The sequence below is a fragment of the Oncorhynchus kisutch genome, linkage group LG18 (assembly GCF_002021735.2).
Source record: "Oncorhynchus kisutch isolate 150728-3 linkage group LG18, Okis_V2, whole genome shotgun sequence".
Lineage (NCBI taxonomy): Eukaryota > Metazoa > Chordata > Actinopteri > Salmoniformes > Salmonidae > Oncorhynchus > Oncorhynchus kisutch.
Genome location: NC_034191.2, coordinates 58176546 through 58194788, shown reverse-complemented (window position 1 = coordinate 58194788; position 18243 = coordinate 58176546). Strand labels below are relative to the sequence as shown.

At 46.2% G+C, this 18243-nt stretch overlaps 1 protein-coding gene across 2 annotated transcripts in view; it reads left to right on the top strand.

Annotated features, from left to right (window-relative positions):
- LOC109908715 (neuropilin-1a) overlaps window positions 1-18243 on the top strand; it is an 86382-nt gene that overhangs the window by 11481 nt on the left and 56658 nt on the right. For both annotated transcript variants that reach the window (XM_031796383.1, XM_031796382.1), the window contains exon 4: window positions 12623-12804. In XM_031796383.1, the coding sequence (XP_031652243.1) occupies window positions 12623-12804 (182 nt within the window). The remainder of the gene's footprint in view (window positions 1-12622; window positions 12805-18243) is intronic.

Genomic DNA, 18243 nt, shown 5'->3' with positions numbered 1-18243 from the left:
GGTCCTCCCAGGCCTGTTTGTTGCCCTAAAGCCGCCTTGCTTAGTAGGAGAAGCTTTGAAGGCCAAGTGGGTTTGTTTTGCAGTCGGTAGGAAAGTCCTTCTATCCTTCTATTTCAGGCTGGCTGGATTCCAAACGTCCTCGGTCCATAGTTTTCCGTCCGATCTCTGTGATTATGCACACCGTGGAGTGGTTTGCCAACCTGTTCGTCGATAGCTGGTGTGGTGTTTCCCGGGCCCTCACTCCACAGCTCTCTGGAGGTTGACAGGGGTGTGTGTGTTTGTGCATGCCTGCGTCTATGTTTGTGTGTGGGCTGATTGCAAGCAGGAGGCAACGGCAGCAGGAAATCAGGCAGTGATGGATGTCTCTGGACCCCGTTAATCTCTGATTGAGTTAAAGCTACTCCACAAACCCTCGCTTTGTTGGCTTTCCCACTTGATCTCTTCTCTGTAAATCAACAAAGCTACCGCCTTTTCCTCACATCATAATTACATTACCTAAAATAGCCTCAATAGGCACATGGATGATATATTTCGTCCTTCTGCACCACTATATGGTACCCTTTTAAGATTGAATTGTTTCACAGTGGGGTGCTAGTGGCCTCCCTGTTACAATACCCTACCCTGGTGCCACCCCCTACCCCTGAACCGCGCCACCCCTAAGATGGGTCATAGAGAGGGCCTCTCACCTCCTCTCCTCGCCATCCTTGGGCCCTTCAGAGGCTAGAGGGGGACATGAGCTGCATATAGCGGCACCCATTTCCCTATAGTGCATTACTTTGTCCTAGAGCCTCTGGTCAAAAGTAATGCACTATATAGGGACTAGGGTGCAGTTTAGGACGCAAGCATGGTCAGAGGCAGCTAGTTATTAGGTGCATGGGCTCCAGCCAGACCAGGGTGTGCATGTAAGGCCCAGTAAGGAGAGGTCAGAAAATTTGCCTTCCAAAAACTTGGCAGGACTGGCTAGGCCCATCAGATCAGCACTTTAATCAGCATGGGCAGTGGGTAAAGACTGGGCAATGCCAACCCCTCCATACACCCTACCCTCTGCCCGGCCCACAGCCCTCGGCCCACACGTTGTTTTTGTTGTTGTGGAAGAGATGCACTGCTTGTTACCTCCCCCCCACAGCCTTCTCAGCATGGCCTATTTGGCTTCCGAACAACATCATCGTTAGACAAATCAAGTATATTAAAGTGTGAACAAAGGGGAATTTTGATTGGAAATGAGGATGGGATGAGGCAGCCATGAATGAGAAGAGGATGTGAGCGTCCCTGGCTATCTGGCAATCAGTCAAATAACTGGTCACGCCAAAATACATGTGGCACACACATTCCAAATGACTCCCGTTGTTTTCTTATCGTCATCCTCTTCCGCTTCCTGTCAGGAGCAGAAATAAAGAGGAGACCTAGTCAGTTGCATAACCAAATGAATTCAACTGAATTGTGCCTTAACCCAACCCCTGTGAATCAGAGATGTCGCAGCGGGCCGCCTTAATCAACATCCTTGTCATCGGGGACCCGGGGAGCGGTTGTTGGTTAACTGTTGATTCTCCGGCTCAGGGATTCAAACCAGCGACCTTTCAGTTACTGGCCAAACACTCTTAAGCGCTAGGCTACCTGCCACTTCTGTCTTTATGTGTGTGTGTGTGATAGAGTAGCAAGGGCGTCCTGCACAAAATCCCTTTTCCTTCTGTCCTCCCTGCTCCTCTCTCCAGCCAATAATGGGGCCCGGCCTCCCATAAACCCTGGCTGTTTCTATGCTGTAGTCTTCTGGGAGGGTGGATGGGGAGGAAGAGAGAGGTGAATGGGCCTTTTTAATTGAACAAGTCCCAGTACAGTTATTACTACCAGTGTGGAGCCAGATAAAAGCATCAGGGGACGGCTGAGTGAGAGAGGAGATGGGCCTGTCTTGGTCTATCCTGCTCTGCTACTGCCCTGCCTGGCAGTAGCAGGAGACGACACTGACCCTGTGCCCCCAGACCACCAGCGTTTTTCATGTTGTCACCCATTAGCCTAATACTACCACTACCACTACCACTACCTCTCTCTCTATCTCTCTTTCTCTCTCTCTCTCTCTCTCTCTTTCTCTCTCTTTCTCTCTCTTTCTCTCTCTCTCTCTCTTCTTCTCTCTCTCGTACTACTTCTCTCTCTCTTTCTCTCTCTCTCTCTGCCCCCCATTCTCTCTCCCTTTCCTCTCACCCTTTCTCCCCCCTCCTTTCTCTCTCCTCATTGTGGAGAGGAAAAAAAGCCTAGAAATGCCACCCAATATCTTTACCTCTGTTTGACCCCGTTCCTCCCCCTCCCATCCCCCCCCTCTTAGAATCCACTGTGCAGAATATACACACAGCTCGTTACTCACGAGGGAGGGAGGGAGGGAGCATGCATCTCACAGTAGTCAACAAATGGGCCATATAGTTTGAAAATGATCTTGTTTTTGAATGTGCGTGTCTGTTGTCTGTTCTTCTTTTTTACATATGTCTTGCTCGCCGTGCTGGCTGTCTCGTAAATCAGAAGTCATACCGTATCTTCTCTTCAGTCCCACACAAAGTTCAGTGGGTCATGAGCCCATTGTTTACAGTGAAATACTTGTTGACCCTCTTCCTCCTTCCGCCTTCCTCCTTGCCTCTCATTTTCATAGCATTCATCATATCATCATCATAATGAAAGGGATTAGAGGGATTATTATTATTTGTATGGTACGGTATTCCTTCACGGCAAAGGCACTTCCTCTTCTCATACTCTTCCTGTACAGTGTCAGAGTGACCCCAGGATGACCCTGTATATGTGCTCTGTGATTGGCTGTCAGTTACACTAAGAGGACATGGGATCAGGCATCATTACAGGAGACATATGCAGGGCAGGGAAGGCTCACTGACCGCAGGGTCACATGTCATGGTAGGCAGCCCTATTAAGATCCTATGAAAGTATTAACATTAAAATTCGATGGCCGGCCCCCATTCCTGCTTCATGCCGGCATTCTAGCTTTAGTGGTATAGGGCCAGGGAGACTAGGAAAGGAGGGGTTTTATTACCCTTTTATCACCCTTGACCTGTCATTGTTGTAACAATGGCCCTAGGAACTGTCGGGGTCTGAATTTACAATCGAGAGTCAGAAATGTAGAATACAACAGGTGCAATTTTGACATTTGATTGTGCATCATTCAACAGTTTTTCTCTTGTTATGTCAGTCACTGACAGTCAATCAATTAGCCATGTCAGTTAACCATTTTTGGATTGGTAGTTAGTCTAGCCAGTTATCTAAACTTGTAGTAATCATGGCTGAAAACTGACCGAGCACTCAGGGCATGGGCCCAGGTCCCTGGCCTCCAGGGGGCCATCATTGATTCTGTTAGTCATTCTCACTCAGATATCAAATTAAGATGGCATAAGTCATGGCAAAATGTGTAATAAAAGTGCAGGAAATTAGCTGTAAAACGGAAGAAAAAAATATCTGTGCCTCATGGTAAAATTTGTAGAATTGCATGAATTTTGTACAAAAAATTGTTACATTTTCTCGCAGTCTAATGGAAAAATGTGTAGAATTGCAGAAAACGTGCTTTAAAACTGCAACATTTTCTCTACGCACCGTGGAAAATGTTTTAGAATTAAAAGAAATTAACCTTAAAACTCACATCCGCCGTCAAGAGGGGAACCACTAAAATGTTTTGTCAGGGTAGCCCCCAACCAAATCCTATTTAGGGCCCCCAAAAGGCTATATCCAGCCCTGATCTAAACCGTGCTGCAGTATAGCCCCCTCTACTCCTCTCCTCTCCTCTCCTCTCTTCTCCTCTCCTCTCCTCTCCTCTCCTCTCCTCTCCTCTCCTCTCCTCTCCTCTCCTCTCCTCTCCTCTCCTCTCCTCTCCTCTCCTCTCCTCTCCTCTCCTCTCCTCTCTTCTCTTCTTTCCTCTCCTTTCTCTGTTATCACAGCCCTCTCAGATATCAAGGTGGGACAAATGGGAGCTGTCCTCTCAGTAATAGCCCCAGAAATGGCTCACTGACACAGACAATATGAGGACCTGCTACTCTGCTACTGTCTGTTTCTACCTTATCGTCTTTTTTTATCCACTCTTCCTTCTTTCTTTTCTTGTCCAATTTCCAATCTGCTCTCTCCCTCTCTCTGTTTTTACAAGGTTGCTAGTTACTCTGTTGTGGAATTTATTTATTCAAAGGTTTTGTTTGTACAGTACAGTATACAGTGGCTTGCGAATGTATTCACCCCCCTTGGCATTTTTCCTATTTTGTTGCCTTACAACCTGGAATTAAAATGTATTTTTTGGGGGGGGGGGGGGGTTGTAACATTTGATTTACACAACAACACTTTGAAGATGCGAAATATTTTTTCTTGTGAAACAAACAAGAAATAAGACACAAAAACGGAAAACTCGATCACGCATAACTATTCACCCCCCAAAGTCAATACTTTGTAGAGCCACCTTTTGCAGCAATTACAGCTGCAAGTCTCTTGGGGTATGTTTCTATAAGCTTGGCACATCTAGCCACTGGGATTTTTGCCCATTCTTCAAGGCAAACCTGCTCCAGCTCCTTCAAGTTGGATGAGTTCCACTGGTGTACAGCAATCTTTAAGTCATAAGACAGATTCTCAATTGGATTCGAGGTCTGGGCTTTGACTAGGCCATTCCAAGACATTTAAATGTTTCCCCTTAAACCACTTCATTTTTTCTTTAGCATTATACTTAGGGTCATTGTCCTGCTGGAAGGTGAACCTCCGTCCCATTCTCAAATTTATGCCAGCAGCATACCACCCTGCATACCACTGCTGGCTTGCTTCTGAAGCTAAGCAGGGTTGGTCCTGGTCAGTTCCTGGATGGGAGACCAGATGCTGCTGGAAGTGGTGTTGGAGGGACAGTAGGAGGGACACTTTTCTCTGGTCTAAAAAATATCCCAATGACCCAGGGCAGTGATTTGGGACACTGCCCTGTGTAGGGTGTTGTCTTTCGGATGGGATGTCCTGACTCTCTGAGGTCATTAAAGATCCCATGGCACCTATTGTAAGAGTAGGGGTGTTAACCCTGGTGTCCTGGCTAAATTCCCAATCTGGCCCTCAAACCATCACAGTCAACTAATAATCCCCAGTTTACAATTGGCTCATTCATCCCCCTCCACTCCCCTGTAACTATTCCCCAGGTTGTTAATGAGAATGTGTTCTCAGTCAACTTACCTGGTAATTAAATAAAATCTCTGGTAGACTGAAACAGATTTCCCTGTATTTAGCCCCATCCATCATTCCTTCAATTCTGACCCGTTTCCCAGTCCCTGCTGATGAAAAACATCCCCACAGCATGATGCTGCCACCACCATGCTTCACTGTGGGAATGGTGATGAGAGGTGTTGGGTTTGCGCCAGACATAGTGTTTTCCTTGATGGCCAAAAATGTCAATTTTAGTCTCATCTGACCAGAGTATCTTCTTCCATATGTTTGGAGAGTCTCCCACGTGCCTCTTGGCGAACACCAAACATGTTTGCTTATTTTTTTCTGGCCTCTCTTCCGTAAAGCCCAGCTCTGTGGAGTGTACGGCTTAAAGTGGTCCTATGGACAGATACTCCAATCTCCAATGTGGAGCTTTGCAGCTCCTTCAGGGTTATCTTTGGTCTCTTTGTTGCCTCTCTGATTTAATGCCCCCTTGCCTGGTCTGTGAGTTTTGGTGGGCGGCCCTCTCTTGGCAGGTTTGTTGTGGTGCTATATGTTGTGGTGCTATATTCTTTCCATTTTTTATTAATGGATTTAATGGTGCTCCGTGGGATGTTCAAAGTTTCAGATATTTTTTTATAACCCAACCCTGATCTGTACTTCTCCACAACTTTGTCCCTGACCTGTTTAGAGAGCTCCTTGGTCTTCATAGTGCCGCTTGCTTGGTGGTGCCCCTTGCTTAGTGGTGTTGCAGATTCTGGGGCCTTTCAGAACAGGTGTATATATACTGAGATCATGTGAGAGATCATGTGACACTTAGATTGCACACAGGTGGACTTTATTTAACTAATTATGTGACTTCTGAAGGTAATTGGTAGCACCAGATCTTATTTAGGGGCTTCATAGCAAAGGGGGTGACTTGTCAGTTTTTAAATTAAAGTTATATTTTTCATTTCACTTCACCAATTGATCTATTTAAATTACAGGTTGTAAGGCAACAAAATAGAAAAAACGCCAAGGGGGTGAATACTTTTGCAAGGCCCTGTAGGCCATGTTGCAAGACATGAGGCAAGACTTCAGTACGTGGGGATTGTTGAGTAATGTAGTTGGTTATTCACTGTCACCCGACCCCGAGTTAATGTTATAATGCATTTCCTAGAAAACAATCTGCTTGGATATTCAGTAACAGCAATATGACTACCTGAATATTCATAAACATGTTCTTCTACAAATATGCATGGTATTTCATTTCAGGAGCTGACTTGGAAAGGGAAAAGTGTTAAATGCATATTTCCATTCTGCCCAGGGCGATTCTCTAATTAATTGTGGTTATCCATCCCTGTTTTATTCATGATAACAAGATGTTTTATGGAAAATGAAGGGATCGTAATGAGTGCAAAATACCAGCACTTTAACACTTTCTCGCATCACTACCACAATTATTGCTTCCATTAAATGTTTAACCCCATGAATAGACAGTGAAAGGAAATAAATTCCAGGGTGAAATGGAATACAGGTTTTCTGTTTGTTGGCATTTAGCTAGCCTTTGAGCGTGTCTCCAAAAAGAGCTCTACACATTAAGCAATTAGATCAAGTTGAAGTTTATCCAACGATTGATTTATGACTAGTGGAACGACTGGTCGAAAATTCCTTTATCATACCGGCTGTATTTCTGTATTTTGACATTTCTGTATCTTCCAAACTTGATTGCTGACCCAAAAAATATTTTGGGGACTATATCACCAATGGACTAATGGAACAAATACCAAAATATCATTTTTGGGTGGAGTTTTCCTTGAAATCTCACCCCACAGTCCAACTGGAGTTCCTTTTAGTCTTACAGCAAACCATGTATAATCACGTTATCGTGACTTGTCACAGCTCACGGTTTGTGTGTGTAATGATCTGGTGAGCTCATAACAAAAGTTATGCTACAGAAATATGGTACTGATCTGTTTTGGTCTTCTGGGCTTTCTGTAGGGCACAGGGAGAAAGTGTGTAAGCTGAACACACCTCGTAGTTTACGAGAAGCTAAAACAGCAAACAGCACAAAGCCTTGCACGTACGACAAGGACATGAGGTTTACAGACCTTCGCTTGTGTGGTTTGTTCTATTCCTCTAGCTGTCTTTCTCCCCCTCCCCCACATACCTTCCTCTACCCTAGCGTGAGCCAACGCCAAGTTTAGCAGATAGCGACCCCCTAAGGCTAACAAACTTCTCTCCACATTCTGTCTGCTCTCTCTCTCTCATATTTCCTAATGAAGGTGCATTGTGTTGTGTTGAGATGCAATAATTAGGTCTAAATACCCAAATTCATTCAACTGATGACAACGATCTGATAATGATATATCCATCAATGATAATGATCTGATAATGATATACTGTATCCACCAATGATAATGGTAATTGCAGAAGCAGCCTCAAAAATCAAAACCAACCAGTCACATCTAAAAATATGACATTGGCTGGGCTTTGCAATGAGCTGGGCCGGGCTGATCCAAGCGAGGCTCGCCAGAACGAGTGACACGCAAAAGCCTTGATGGATGCAGCTGTGGAGGACTTTGTGTAGGGAGGATCTTATACAGCCATGTGGTATGGTATAAGGGCCAAATGAGAAGCTCTCCTCCGCTCTCCCCTCCTTAGCCCACTTCTAAACACTTCGGTTCTAATCATTCGTCAGAATGGTGGTGATGGTGGTGGCCTCCACCACTGGGTGGGTCCCTCCTCCCTCCCGGTGGATCCCTCCTGGTGGATCCCTCCCACACACACACACACACACACACACACACCCTCCCGCACACACACACACACACACACACACACACACACACACACACACACACACACACACACACACACACACACACACACACACACACACACACACACACACACACACACACACACACACACACACACACATTCCCATGCACACACACACACATTCCCATGCACACACACACACACATACGCACATACGCACACACACACACACACTCCCTCACTCACAGACACACACCGGTTCTAAGGGGACTTGGTTAGGCACTAATCTGTCCTGACTCTCTCCCGTTGGCTGAATGCAGGACTGTTGGAGTAAGAAGCTATAAAAAGCCACTGATTGCTTGAGACACCCTTGATGTCTCACGTCCAAGTTTCCATTTCAGCTCAGTGAACTGTGGGTCTTTCCTACCCTGGCTACTCGGCAGTCTGAAATCACAAAGTTAATAACTCGATTAGTGTGAGACGGAGTCGGACGTTTAAATGTAGAGTCTGTTGCTGCCCACCCTGTTCCTTCCTTGTCTGTCAGACTCTGCAACTGACAGTTAGTTCATTACAGACCTGAGGAGGGAGGAGGGGAGGAGAGGGGGAAGGAGGTTGGGTGAGACTATTATTATAGTTGTGGGTTAATGAATGTGACATGTTGGAGGAAAGCTGTAAGCACAGTGCATCTGACCTGGTGAGGTACGTCCCCTTCACGCTCGGAAAAAGAAGGACGGCGGCCTCCTTGTAGAAACAGTAATGATGTGATGCTCCAGTCCTGAGTGACAGTTTGTTAGCCCTGACGTCTCGCTAGCACCTGGGCAGAATTTTAGATCTCAGAGCGCAGATTTTTGGACAGCTGACAACAGGCTTTACCTGTAAATCCCATCTAGAACTCTCTGAGGCTGCGTCCCAAATCACACCCTATTCACTATTCACTGTGTAGTGCACTACGCTTGTACCCCATAGGGTACTGGTGCACTATATAGGGAAAAGGATGCCATTTAGGACGCACCCTATAGGCCTCCCAGCTCAGTTCTGTTGTTTGGACCACTTTAGTTAGTTTTAACCCTGAGAGTTGTTTTTGTAATGTTTGGAGGTGACATGTTTCTAGAAAAAGAAACACTAGAGAACAGACTTGGAGTGCATCCCAAAAGGCACCCTATTCCCTATTGCCCCAAAAGTAGTGCACTATGCACTGTAGGGATTTGGCTGCCATTTCGGACGTAATCTTTGACAGTTTGCTGTGACACAGTTCTACCAGGGGAAAGAATATAGAAGAATATTTGTACATTTGTTTTATAGCTTTCTACTCGGTCATGGACTTCTAAATGGGCCTGATTAAAGAACTATAACCTATTGTATCAAGCTTTAACAGCACTTTATAACATTATTCCTTATTAACCAGGATCATATACCATCTATCATAACCACATCATATGCTTTTTTTTTATATAGAGCTAGAGAGATCATCATTTCTAAAAGGGAAAGCTGAAGGCAGTTTAAACTGTGTTATATTGTTAGCCTGTGGTTCATCGCTTCCTCTTGGGTTGTGTGAGGTGGGTTAATGTTCCCGTTTGACACAGCAGGATTGCTTTCTCTCGCTCCCCGCAGTAAGAAGGCAGGGTAATACATTTGGAGGCGCTGAAGCGATGGTCGGGGAGAATTAGATTCATCCCTTTTTTGCTTTTAATTTCCCCTCTGGATTGGCAGACCATTTTCACTGTTAGTGTTGTGGGAGGCACATCCAGGCTGGAGTGGAGCAGACAGATTAATGAAATGTTATAGCTGGGGCATGATTCAGCTGGATCCTACTGTCTATAAGGGAAAAGGACAACATGTAACGTAACAAATTATCATACTGTCTCTGTTGGGGGGGGGGGGGTCCAAATTTAACTCTGTGGAGCCTGAGGAGAGTTTTAAATGAAATGATGAATCGAGGGCAGCTGGAGGACTGGCCAAGCTTAAAAAGTAGGCCACCGCCTCTGTGTTTGGATGAGAACGGTATTCCCTTCTAAGGGCGTCTGTCTGTCCGGGGTCTTTGGGTCAGGCATTATGGTTGTTGTTAACGGACCTCCCTCACTTCAGAGGGCTCCCAAACACACACACACACACACACACACACACACACACACACACACACACACACACACACACACACACACACACACACACACACACACACACACACACACACACACACACACACACATAATTTCATAAAGAATAAACATATATATTTTTTAACACACTGAAAATGCAGTGTTTCTATGTCAAACAGTTTTGTTATATTTCAGTCTTCTGTGATGTATATAAAGTGTAATATTGGGATGCAAACTCAACTCTATATCTGACATGGTACATGTTTAAGCCAATAACCATGTGTGTGAGGAGTATACTTTTGTTTCAAAGTAGATTTGTATAAGACTACCAAGAATCACTGTGTGTGACCCTGATTTAACCCATTGCAGTACAAGGTTAATATGTCTGTCAATCGAAAGTTGTTCTGAGGCTTTGCGTTGTCCAGCCCTGCAAACGATCCTATAATGACTTCCAGATGACAACAGCTTGGGCTAGGCAACAGAACCACTGCTCTCAGATCAGATCATAGCGGTGCCTATAGACCTGCTGAAACACAACCACCCGGCTAACAGAAGGCCCAGGGCCAGACATTGTTGAAGCAATGAAGAACTCTTTTTGTTTTGCCTCGTAAGCAGACAGAAAGCCCCCAGGGCGCGTTATCCTACATTCCCTCGTTCATTCGACTCCTCTGTCTCTCCATCCCTCCGTCTACATCCTCTCTCCCACTGCGCCGTCTTTATGAGGTCTTCTGAGGCTTCCGATGATGTACCAGAGTAAGAGAGGTGAATTATAGACAGAACACAACAGAACAGATTGATGCCCTCTGTGCTGTGAGCTGTGGAATGGAAAGGTCCGACTCAGTCTGCAGAGAGAGGAGAGCCCAATATTGCAGAAGGGGATACTGAACAAAGCTGTACACCCCACCACAGAAACATATGGCTTACAGTAGATATGACCTCTTTCTGAGATCATATCTTGATAAGCTGCAGGTTGCCATAAGCACTTTCTAATGATCCAGTGTGTGCCCCCCTCTCCTGTGTCGCCCGTGGCGCCTTCCTTAACATTTCCCAAATACCCCCCATTTAAGTGTAATTCAAAGCAGGCGAAAGAAACCATTTGAGGGGGGTGGAGGGTGGATCATGTGGATACTTGTCTCCTTCCACCCGAGGGATAGCCCGCTATTCCAATCCATCACTCAGAATGTAGCCTGAGTCATCTATTGTGCAAATACCATACACATTAAGTGAATTGGCCTACCTTCACTTGTTGAAGTGAAAGTGTATTGACAGTCATTTGGGGATCGGGGTGTAGCCAAACGGAGAAAGCAGACTCTTTCTAGAGTTAGCCTAGGAGGCACATATTTTAGCGAAGTGCGCAGGGATGCGCAGTTGCGCCAGCTAGCGGTGGGTGTACGGATGCACTAAGTAGCTGGGTCTAGGTTATGTGTTTTTAATGGTTGACAGTAATGAGAAGGAGGATTGGAGGGAGAAGACAGCAGGTCATGAGGTTTGAGCAGGAATACATTAGATAAGTGCCCCACCGAGCTGAATTCATTGGGAATGGGCGTTATGGGTGATTAAATACCATGGTAACCTGAACCCACACAGCTCCCCTTACTGCACTCTGTCTGTCAATCACAATGAAAACAAAGCATGGAGTATGTATCTATCCAGCACATGCATACACGCATAGGCATACACACACACACACACACACACACACACACACACACACACACACACACACACACACACACACACACACACACACACACACACACACACACACACACACACACACACACACACACACACACACACACACACACACACACTTTGTTTATCAGTCTAGATCACCTTAGGCTGTGTTCATTCAGACCACCCATTGCTCAGATTCAGATTGCCTTGACTCACTCCATCTTATGTTATTCACACACAATGTGTGTGTGTGGCCTGGCTCCCGTTGCTACCCATTCGTATTCGGAAGGCGCTTTCCTCCCTGGTCTTAAAGCTTCATGCTGACTCAATTAGCCAGATCCTCACGTCAACAGCCCTGCGTCTGAAATGCCATTTTAGTAGGCTTTGGAGCGTGTGCACGTGGCTGCCACCTGATTGCATTTTCACCTGTGTCTGATGGTCTCACTGTACCTTCGAGGAGTATAACACACACACACACACACACACACACAGACACAGACACACACACACATACACATCACAGATATAATAAATATAATCCCACACACACTTCTCTCTTTAGGCATCTGTCCCTTTACCAGGGAGAAGACCAGCCCTAACACACACTCTCAGCTTCACCAGAACAGCGTTATGTAAACCTAGACTTAGTACAGCTGGGAGTCATTGTTCTAGAATCTCTGCAGTGTCTGCATTATCTAACAACGTGGAGCTGTGCCACGTGGAGAGAATATGAACCTGCCCGTCTGTTCCTGGGTTTATCCTGTCGATCTCATTACTACTGCAGCATGTTTTCTCTGCATTAGGGAGGAGCAACTAACAAAACATAAACTGGGTTGTTGGTCCATCATTTCCAACTAGTTGTTGTGTATGTGTGTGTGTGTGTGTATTATACCTACCCAATACAACATGTGACAGATTCTTCTTTTTCCTTTGTCCAGGTATGACTATGTGGAGGTGCGTGACGGCGTGGATGAGAATGGTCAGCTGGTGGGGAAGTACTGTGGGAAGATCGCCCCGTCACCCGTGGTGTCTTCTGGGAACCAGCTCTACATCAAGTTTGTGTCCGACTACGAGACCCATGGAGCAGGCTTCTCCATCCGCTATGAGGTCTTCAAAACAGGTGAGAGGAGACCAAGTGAATGAAAAACACACACACGCGATCACAAAATCTCATCACGCGCACACACACACACACACACACACAGCTCGGGACGTCGCTTTGGAGAAGAGGGATGATACATAGGAGGCCGAGACGTCTAATCACGAGTATAATTAGCATACAGAGGATGTTTCTACTCGTTTCCTGGTTTGTTTGTCATTTAGTCCTGCTGTTTTAATGCATCAAGGTATTACATATGCTAAACAATATGTCTACACACAAACGGATTAATAATGTTCACCATGTGTATATAACTGCCTTAATTGGCAGCAGCTAATCGGGAACCTTAATAAATACCAACACAAATATTCTCCATAAACAATCTGTAGCAACTGAATGTTTCTTGCAGTACTTCTGAGACGCACTGTAGTCATAGACATATGATGATTCTTGTTCATCCAGACTGAGAAATGTCCTCTTCCTCGGTTTACGTGACTCCACATCATCATGGTTAAGTGGAGAGGGTGAGTCATCAATGGTTTCCTGTTTCTGATAGGCTAAATTCAAATTCATATATTCAGCTGTCGTCAAAAAACCCTGAAGAAGTTCCTTCCTCAACAATACAATCTCAGTCTTGTTTTCACCAATACTATCATGGGATGTTCTTCCTTCTTATCTGAAGACCACACAAGAGGCAGAGCTTCCTGTTGTTGCCTTGGCTTCCTGTGTTTATGGAGGGCTGGGGAAAGGATTTCCATTGAGTAACTGGGAGAGAGGGAGGACACAGACAGGTGCAACAGAGAGCAGACTCCACTCTGATTAATTAACCCTCAGCCAGTCTATGGGATGACCCAGACACTCAGAGAAGATGGAAGCCCTGACAGGGCCCTCTTTTTAATCTCTGAAGTGTGTGTGTGTGTGTAGGGGTAGGGTATGTGTGTGTATCCGTGCGTGTGTGTCCCTTTGATCTGATGTTAATGCGCCCACACGCCAGCTGCCTCACACACATCTCCCCACACTTGAGTGAAGTGCAGCATTCCCTGTTGATGAGGCAGTTCAATTGTACACACCACATTCCTCTGAGGAGGTGTTTCCCAGTCTCATCCATTAAAAGGACTGATTAGAAACGAGCTGGGTTAGGGCCCCTGGGCTACGAGGGATGGGGGAAGAAGTGCTGAATGCAGGGCGTTGCGATATGGAGAAATATATCATATTGATATCCAGATGTTTTTTCACTGAGAGGGGAATATGTCCTATTGGAGCCTACTGGAGCCTACCCAGGATGCTGTAGTCTTGGTGGGATGTTTTGCTCCAGGACCATCCCCTGTAAAGCTGGCATCATGGTTGTGCCGTCAGGACCGGGCCGGTTCTTCTGTGGCAGCCAGGCAACAGAAGCTTGTTTAGCTTTGAAACCAGCGTTGTGTTTTGACTACAGCAGAGCCGGTTGCCACCAAGGCGGTGGCTCTGAGATCAATTAAACCAAATGTGTCGGACTCTAGTAAGACTTGCTGTCGCCATTTGTGTCGGCTAATGGGGATCCTAATAAATAAAAGTTTACATGTGTTAGCATCAGCAGATTTGTGTTGGCTATCTGGCTAATACCACCCCGGTGTTGATACGCTTACCTAATCAACGAGCTGGCTGGTCTCTAAACCAAAGGATGGAGGCATATTGCACCCTATTCCCTATTTAGTGCACTACCTTTGAAAAGGGCCAATAGGGCTCTGCTCCATTTGGAACGGACCATTAGCCTCCATCCTTTGGTTTAGAGAGCAGCCAGCTCGTTGATTAGGTAAGCGTATCAACACCGGGGTGGTATTAGCCAGATAAGCATCAGCAGATTTGTGTTGGCCAACACATGTAAACTTCATGATACACAGATGTTGAGATAGCGTTGGGGAAGTAATACAAGGAATGCCGTGCATCTTAATTAGCCTGAATTGAGGAATATTGCAGTATCTGTACAGTACTAGAGGGCAGCTTCAGGCAATGGGGGCTGTGTTCTTTCAGAGGTAAATGAGGGGTCAAGGTCAGATGAGAAACAGGTTACATACACGTGCATAGACACCTAGACTCTCTGTGAGGAACCTGGAGCTCAGCCCTGGCTTTCATCAGCAGTGCAGTCAACAGAGCAGAGGAATGTATAATTGGGGGGGGGAAACAGGTTGTTTGTAGTCCTCCACATCTCTCACACACACACACACTGGTTTTTCAATCAAGGGATCTTAATTAGCCCGGGCTATTTCTTTTATGGGCAGTAAATTGTCGGCCTCGCTCCACAGAGAGAGAGAGAGAGAGAGAGAGAGAGAGAGAGAGAGACACAGAGAGAGAGAGACAGAGAGAGAGAGACACAGAGAGAGAGAGAGAGAGAGAGAGAGAGAGAGAGAGAGAGAGAGACAGAGAGACAGAGAGAGAGAGAGAGAGAGAGAGACACAGAGAGAGACAGACAGACAGACACAGCTAACTCCTCCAAGACAACTAAGACACAGCTAACTCCTCCAAGTTCCCACCACCACCCGTTTAGGCCAAATGGTCCGGGCTGGATTTCAGAAGACAAACAGGCCATCCTTCCTGACTAGAAGCCTTTATGTTTATCCTGTCATCTTGTCTCACTTAAAGTCTTCCTCAAGTGTCTCAGAAAAGGTCCCTCTCCTTCTGAAAGAAGCCATATGCTTCTGGTTAACAGCTCTGCAATTTGTAACTCTCAGAGCCACATCAAGCCTGGCGCCGGGCCCATTGAAGTGGGCAAAGAGAGAGAGAAAGAGAGAGAGGGGGAGAGAGAGGGGGAGAGAGGCAGGGATCATGCCACTGTTCCTCCCTCCATCCCTCCTCCCCCTCTCCCTGATGCTGCTCACTGTGCTGGAATTTGAAGAGTGGAGAAAAGGGGATTGGGAAGGAGGGGAGAGGAGGGGATGAGGGAGGTTATCTGCCCTGCCTTTAAGTGAAAAGCCCCATCATTCCGCATTTCACTCCCCAGAGCCGTTTATCATGTTCCTGCTCTGCGAGCGCTTTTTACGAGGACACCTGTGTCAACTCCCAGGAGAGAAGGAGGGAATGAGGAGAGGTGAGGGAGAGGGGGAGACTGATGCAGGGCACGTGGACCGTTCAGCTTTCATCTCGTGAGCGCTCTCATAGGCACAGGTCACATCTGGTACAGGCACAAACCCCATAGAAACTTTAGACTCAAACTCTCTCTTTATGCTTAAGGCCCCTCATTGGTGCTCTGTCTCATCCCTCACTGTCAACATAGGAGGAAATTATGTCATAAGCATGTTGACATGCTAAATGCCTGTCAGTGCGTCAAAAAGAGAGAGAGTGTGCGTGTGCGTTTTTGTTTGAATGAATGACCCCCAGCTGTAGCTTCAGGTTAACATTTGATTATGTGTCCAAAGAGTAATTGTCCACTGCCCTATAACCCTTCTATCAGTGTAGCTACAGGCGAGGAAACGTCCACCCAGAAGTAGCTAGTTACTAGGCGGACTGGGCTAATTATCAACCAGATCGACACATGGAAAATATGCAGCAGGGATTTGCTCAGCAGACTTAGAACAGCACCTCCGGACATTAAGGCCCCGGTCCATAATAATCCTGACCAGGCAGGGAAGGAGGGAGAGAGAGGCAGTCATGTTAAAGGCATGTGCCATGTCGCCGTGTTAACCAATGATTAGCCACACGGTATTACAGCAGTCTCCTTTCACCGTCTAAAGAAACATTTTGAAACGCTAAATAGACAAACCTAGCCTAAGGGAAAATGTATGAGGGGACAAGCATGTTGAAAGAGGCCCCAAGTCGGCTGTTGAAATCGTATTTCAAATCAAATCACATTTTATTGGTCACATGCAAATGTGCTTCTAGTTCCGACTATGCCGTAAAATCTAACAAAAGTAATCTAACAAATTCACAACAACTACCTTTATGTGTACACACAAATACACACAAATGTAAAGGGATGACTAAGAATATGTACATATAAATATATGGATGAGCGATGGCCGAACGGCAAAAGCAAGATGCAGTAGATGGTGTAGAATACAGTATATACATATGAGATGAGTAATGTAGGATATGTAAACATTATTAAAGTGGTGTTATTTAAAGTGATTAGTGATATCTTTATTAAGTCCGTTTATTTAAGTGGCCAGAGATTTGAGTCTGTATGTTGGCATCAGCCTCTCTATGTTAGTGATGGCTGTTAACAGTCTGATGGCCTTGAGATAGAAGCTGTTTTTCAGTCTCTCGGTTCCAGCTTTGATGCATCTGTACTGACCTCGCCTTCTGGATGATAGCGGGGTGAACTGGCAGTGGTTTGGGTGGTTGATGTCCTCTATGATCTTGTTGGCCTTCCTGTGACATCAGATGCTGTAGGTGTCCTGGAGGGCAGGTAGTTTGCCTCCGGTGTTGCGTTGTGCAGACCGCACTACCCTCTGGAGAGCCTTGTGGTTGAGTACGGTGCAATTTCCGTACCAGGCGGTGATACAGCCTGACAGGATGCTCTCGATTGTGCATCTGTAGAAGTTTGTGAGTGTTTTAGATGACAAACCAAATTTCTTCAGCCTCCTGAGGTTGAGGTTCTTCAAAACACTGTCTGTGTGGGTGGACCATTTCAGTTTGTCCGTGATGTGTACGCAGAGGAACTTAAAACTTTCCACCTTCTCCAGTCCTGTCCCGTCGATGTGGATAGGTGGGTGCTCCCTCTGCTGTTTCCTGAAGTCCACGATCATCTCCTTTGTTTTGTTGACGTTGAGTGAGAGGTTATTTTCCTGACACCACGCTCCAAGGCCCTCACCGCCCTGTAGGCCGTCTCGTTGGTGTTGGTAATCAGGCCTACCACTGTAGTGTCGTCTGCAAACTTGATGATTGAGTTGGAAGCATGCATGGCCACGCTGTCAAGGGTGAACAGGTAGTACAGGAGAGGGCTGAGAATGCATCCTTGTGGGGCTCCAGTGTTGAGGATCAGTGGGGTGGAGATGTTGTTTGCTACCTTCACCACCTGGGGGCGGCCCCTCAGAAAGTCCAGGACCCAGTTGCACAGGGCGGGGTCGAGACCCAGGGTCTCGAGCTTAATGACGAGTTTCGAGGGTACTATGGTGTTGCTGAGCTGTAGTCAATGAACAGCATTCTTACATAGGTATTCCTCTTGTCCAGATGGGTTAGGGCAATGTGCAGTGTGATGGCGATTGCATCGTCACTGGACCTATTGGGGCGGTAAGCAAATTGGAGTGGGTCTAGGGTGTCAGGTAGGGTGGAGGTGATATGATCCATGACTAGTCTCTCAAAGCACTTCATGATGTCATTTATGAACATTTGAACATCTTGGCCATGTTCTGTTATAATCTCCACCCGGCACAGCCAGAAGAGGACTGGCCACCCCACATAGCCTGGTTCCTCTCTAGGTTTCTTCCTAGGTATTGGCCTTTCTAGGGAGTTTTTCCTAGCCACCGTGCTTCTACACCTGCATTG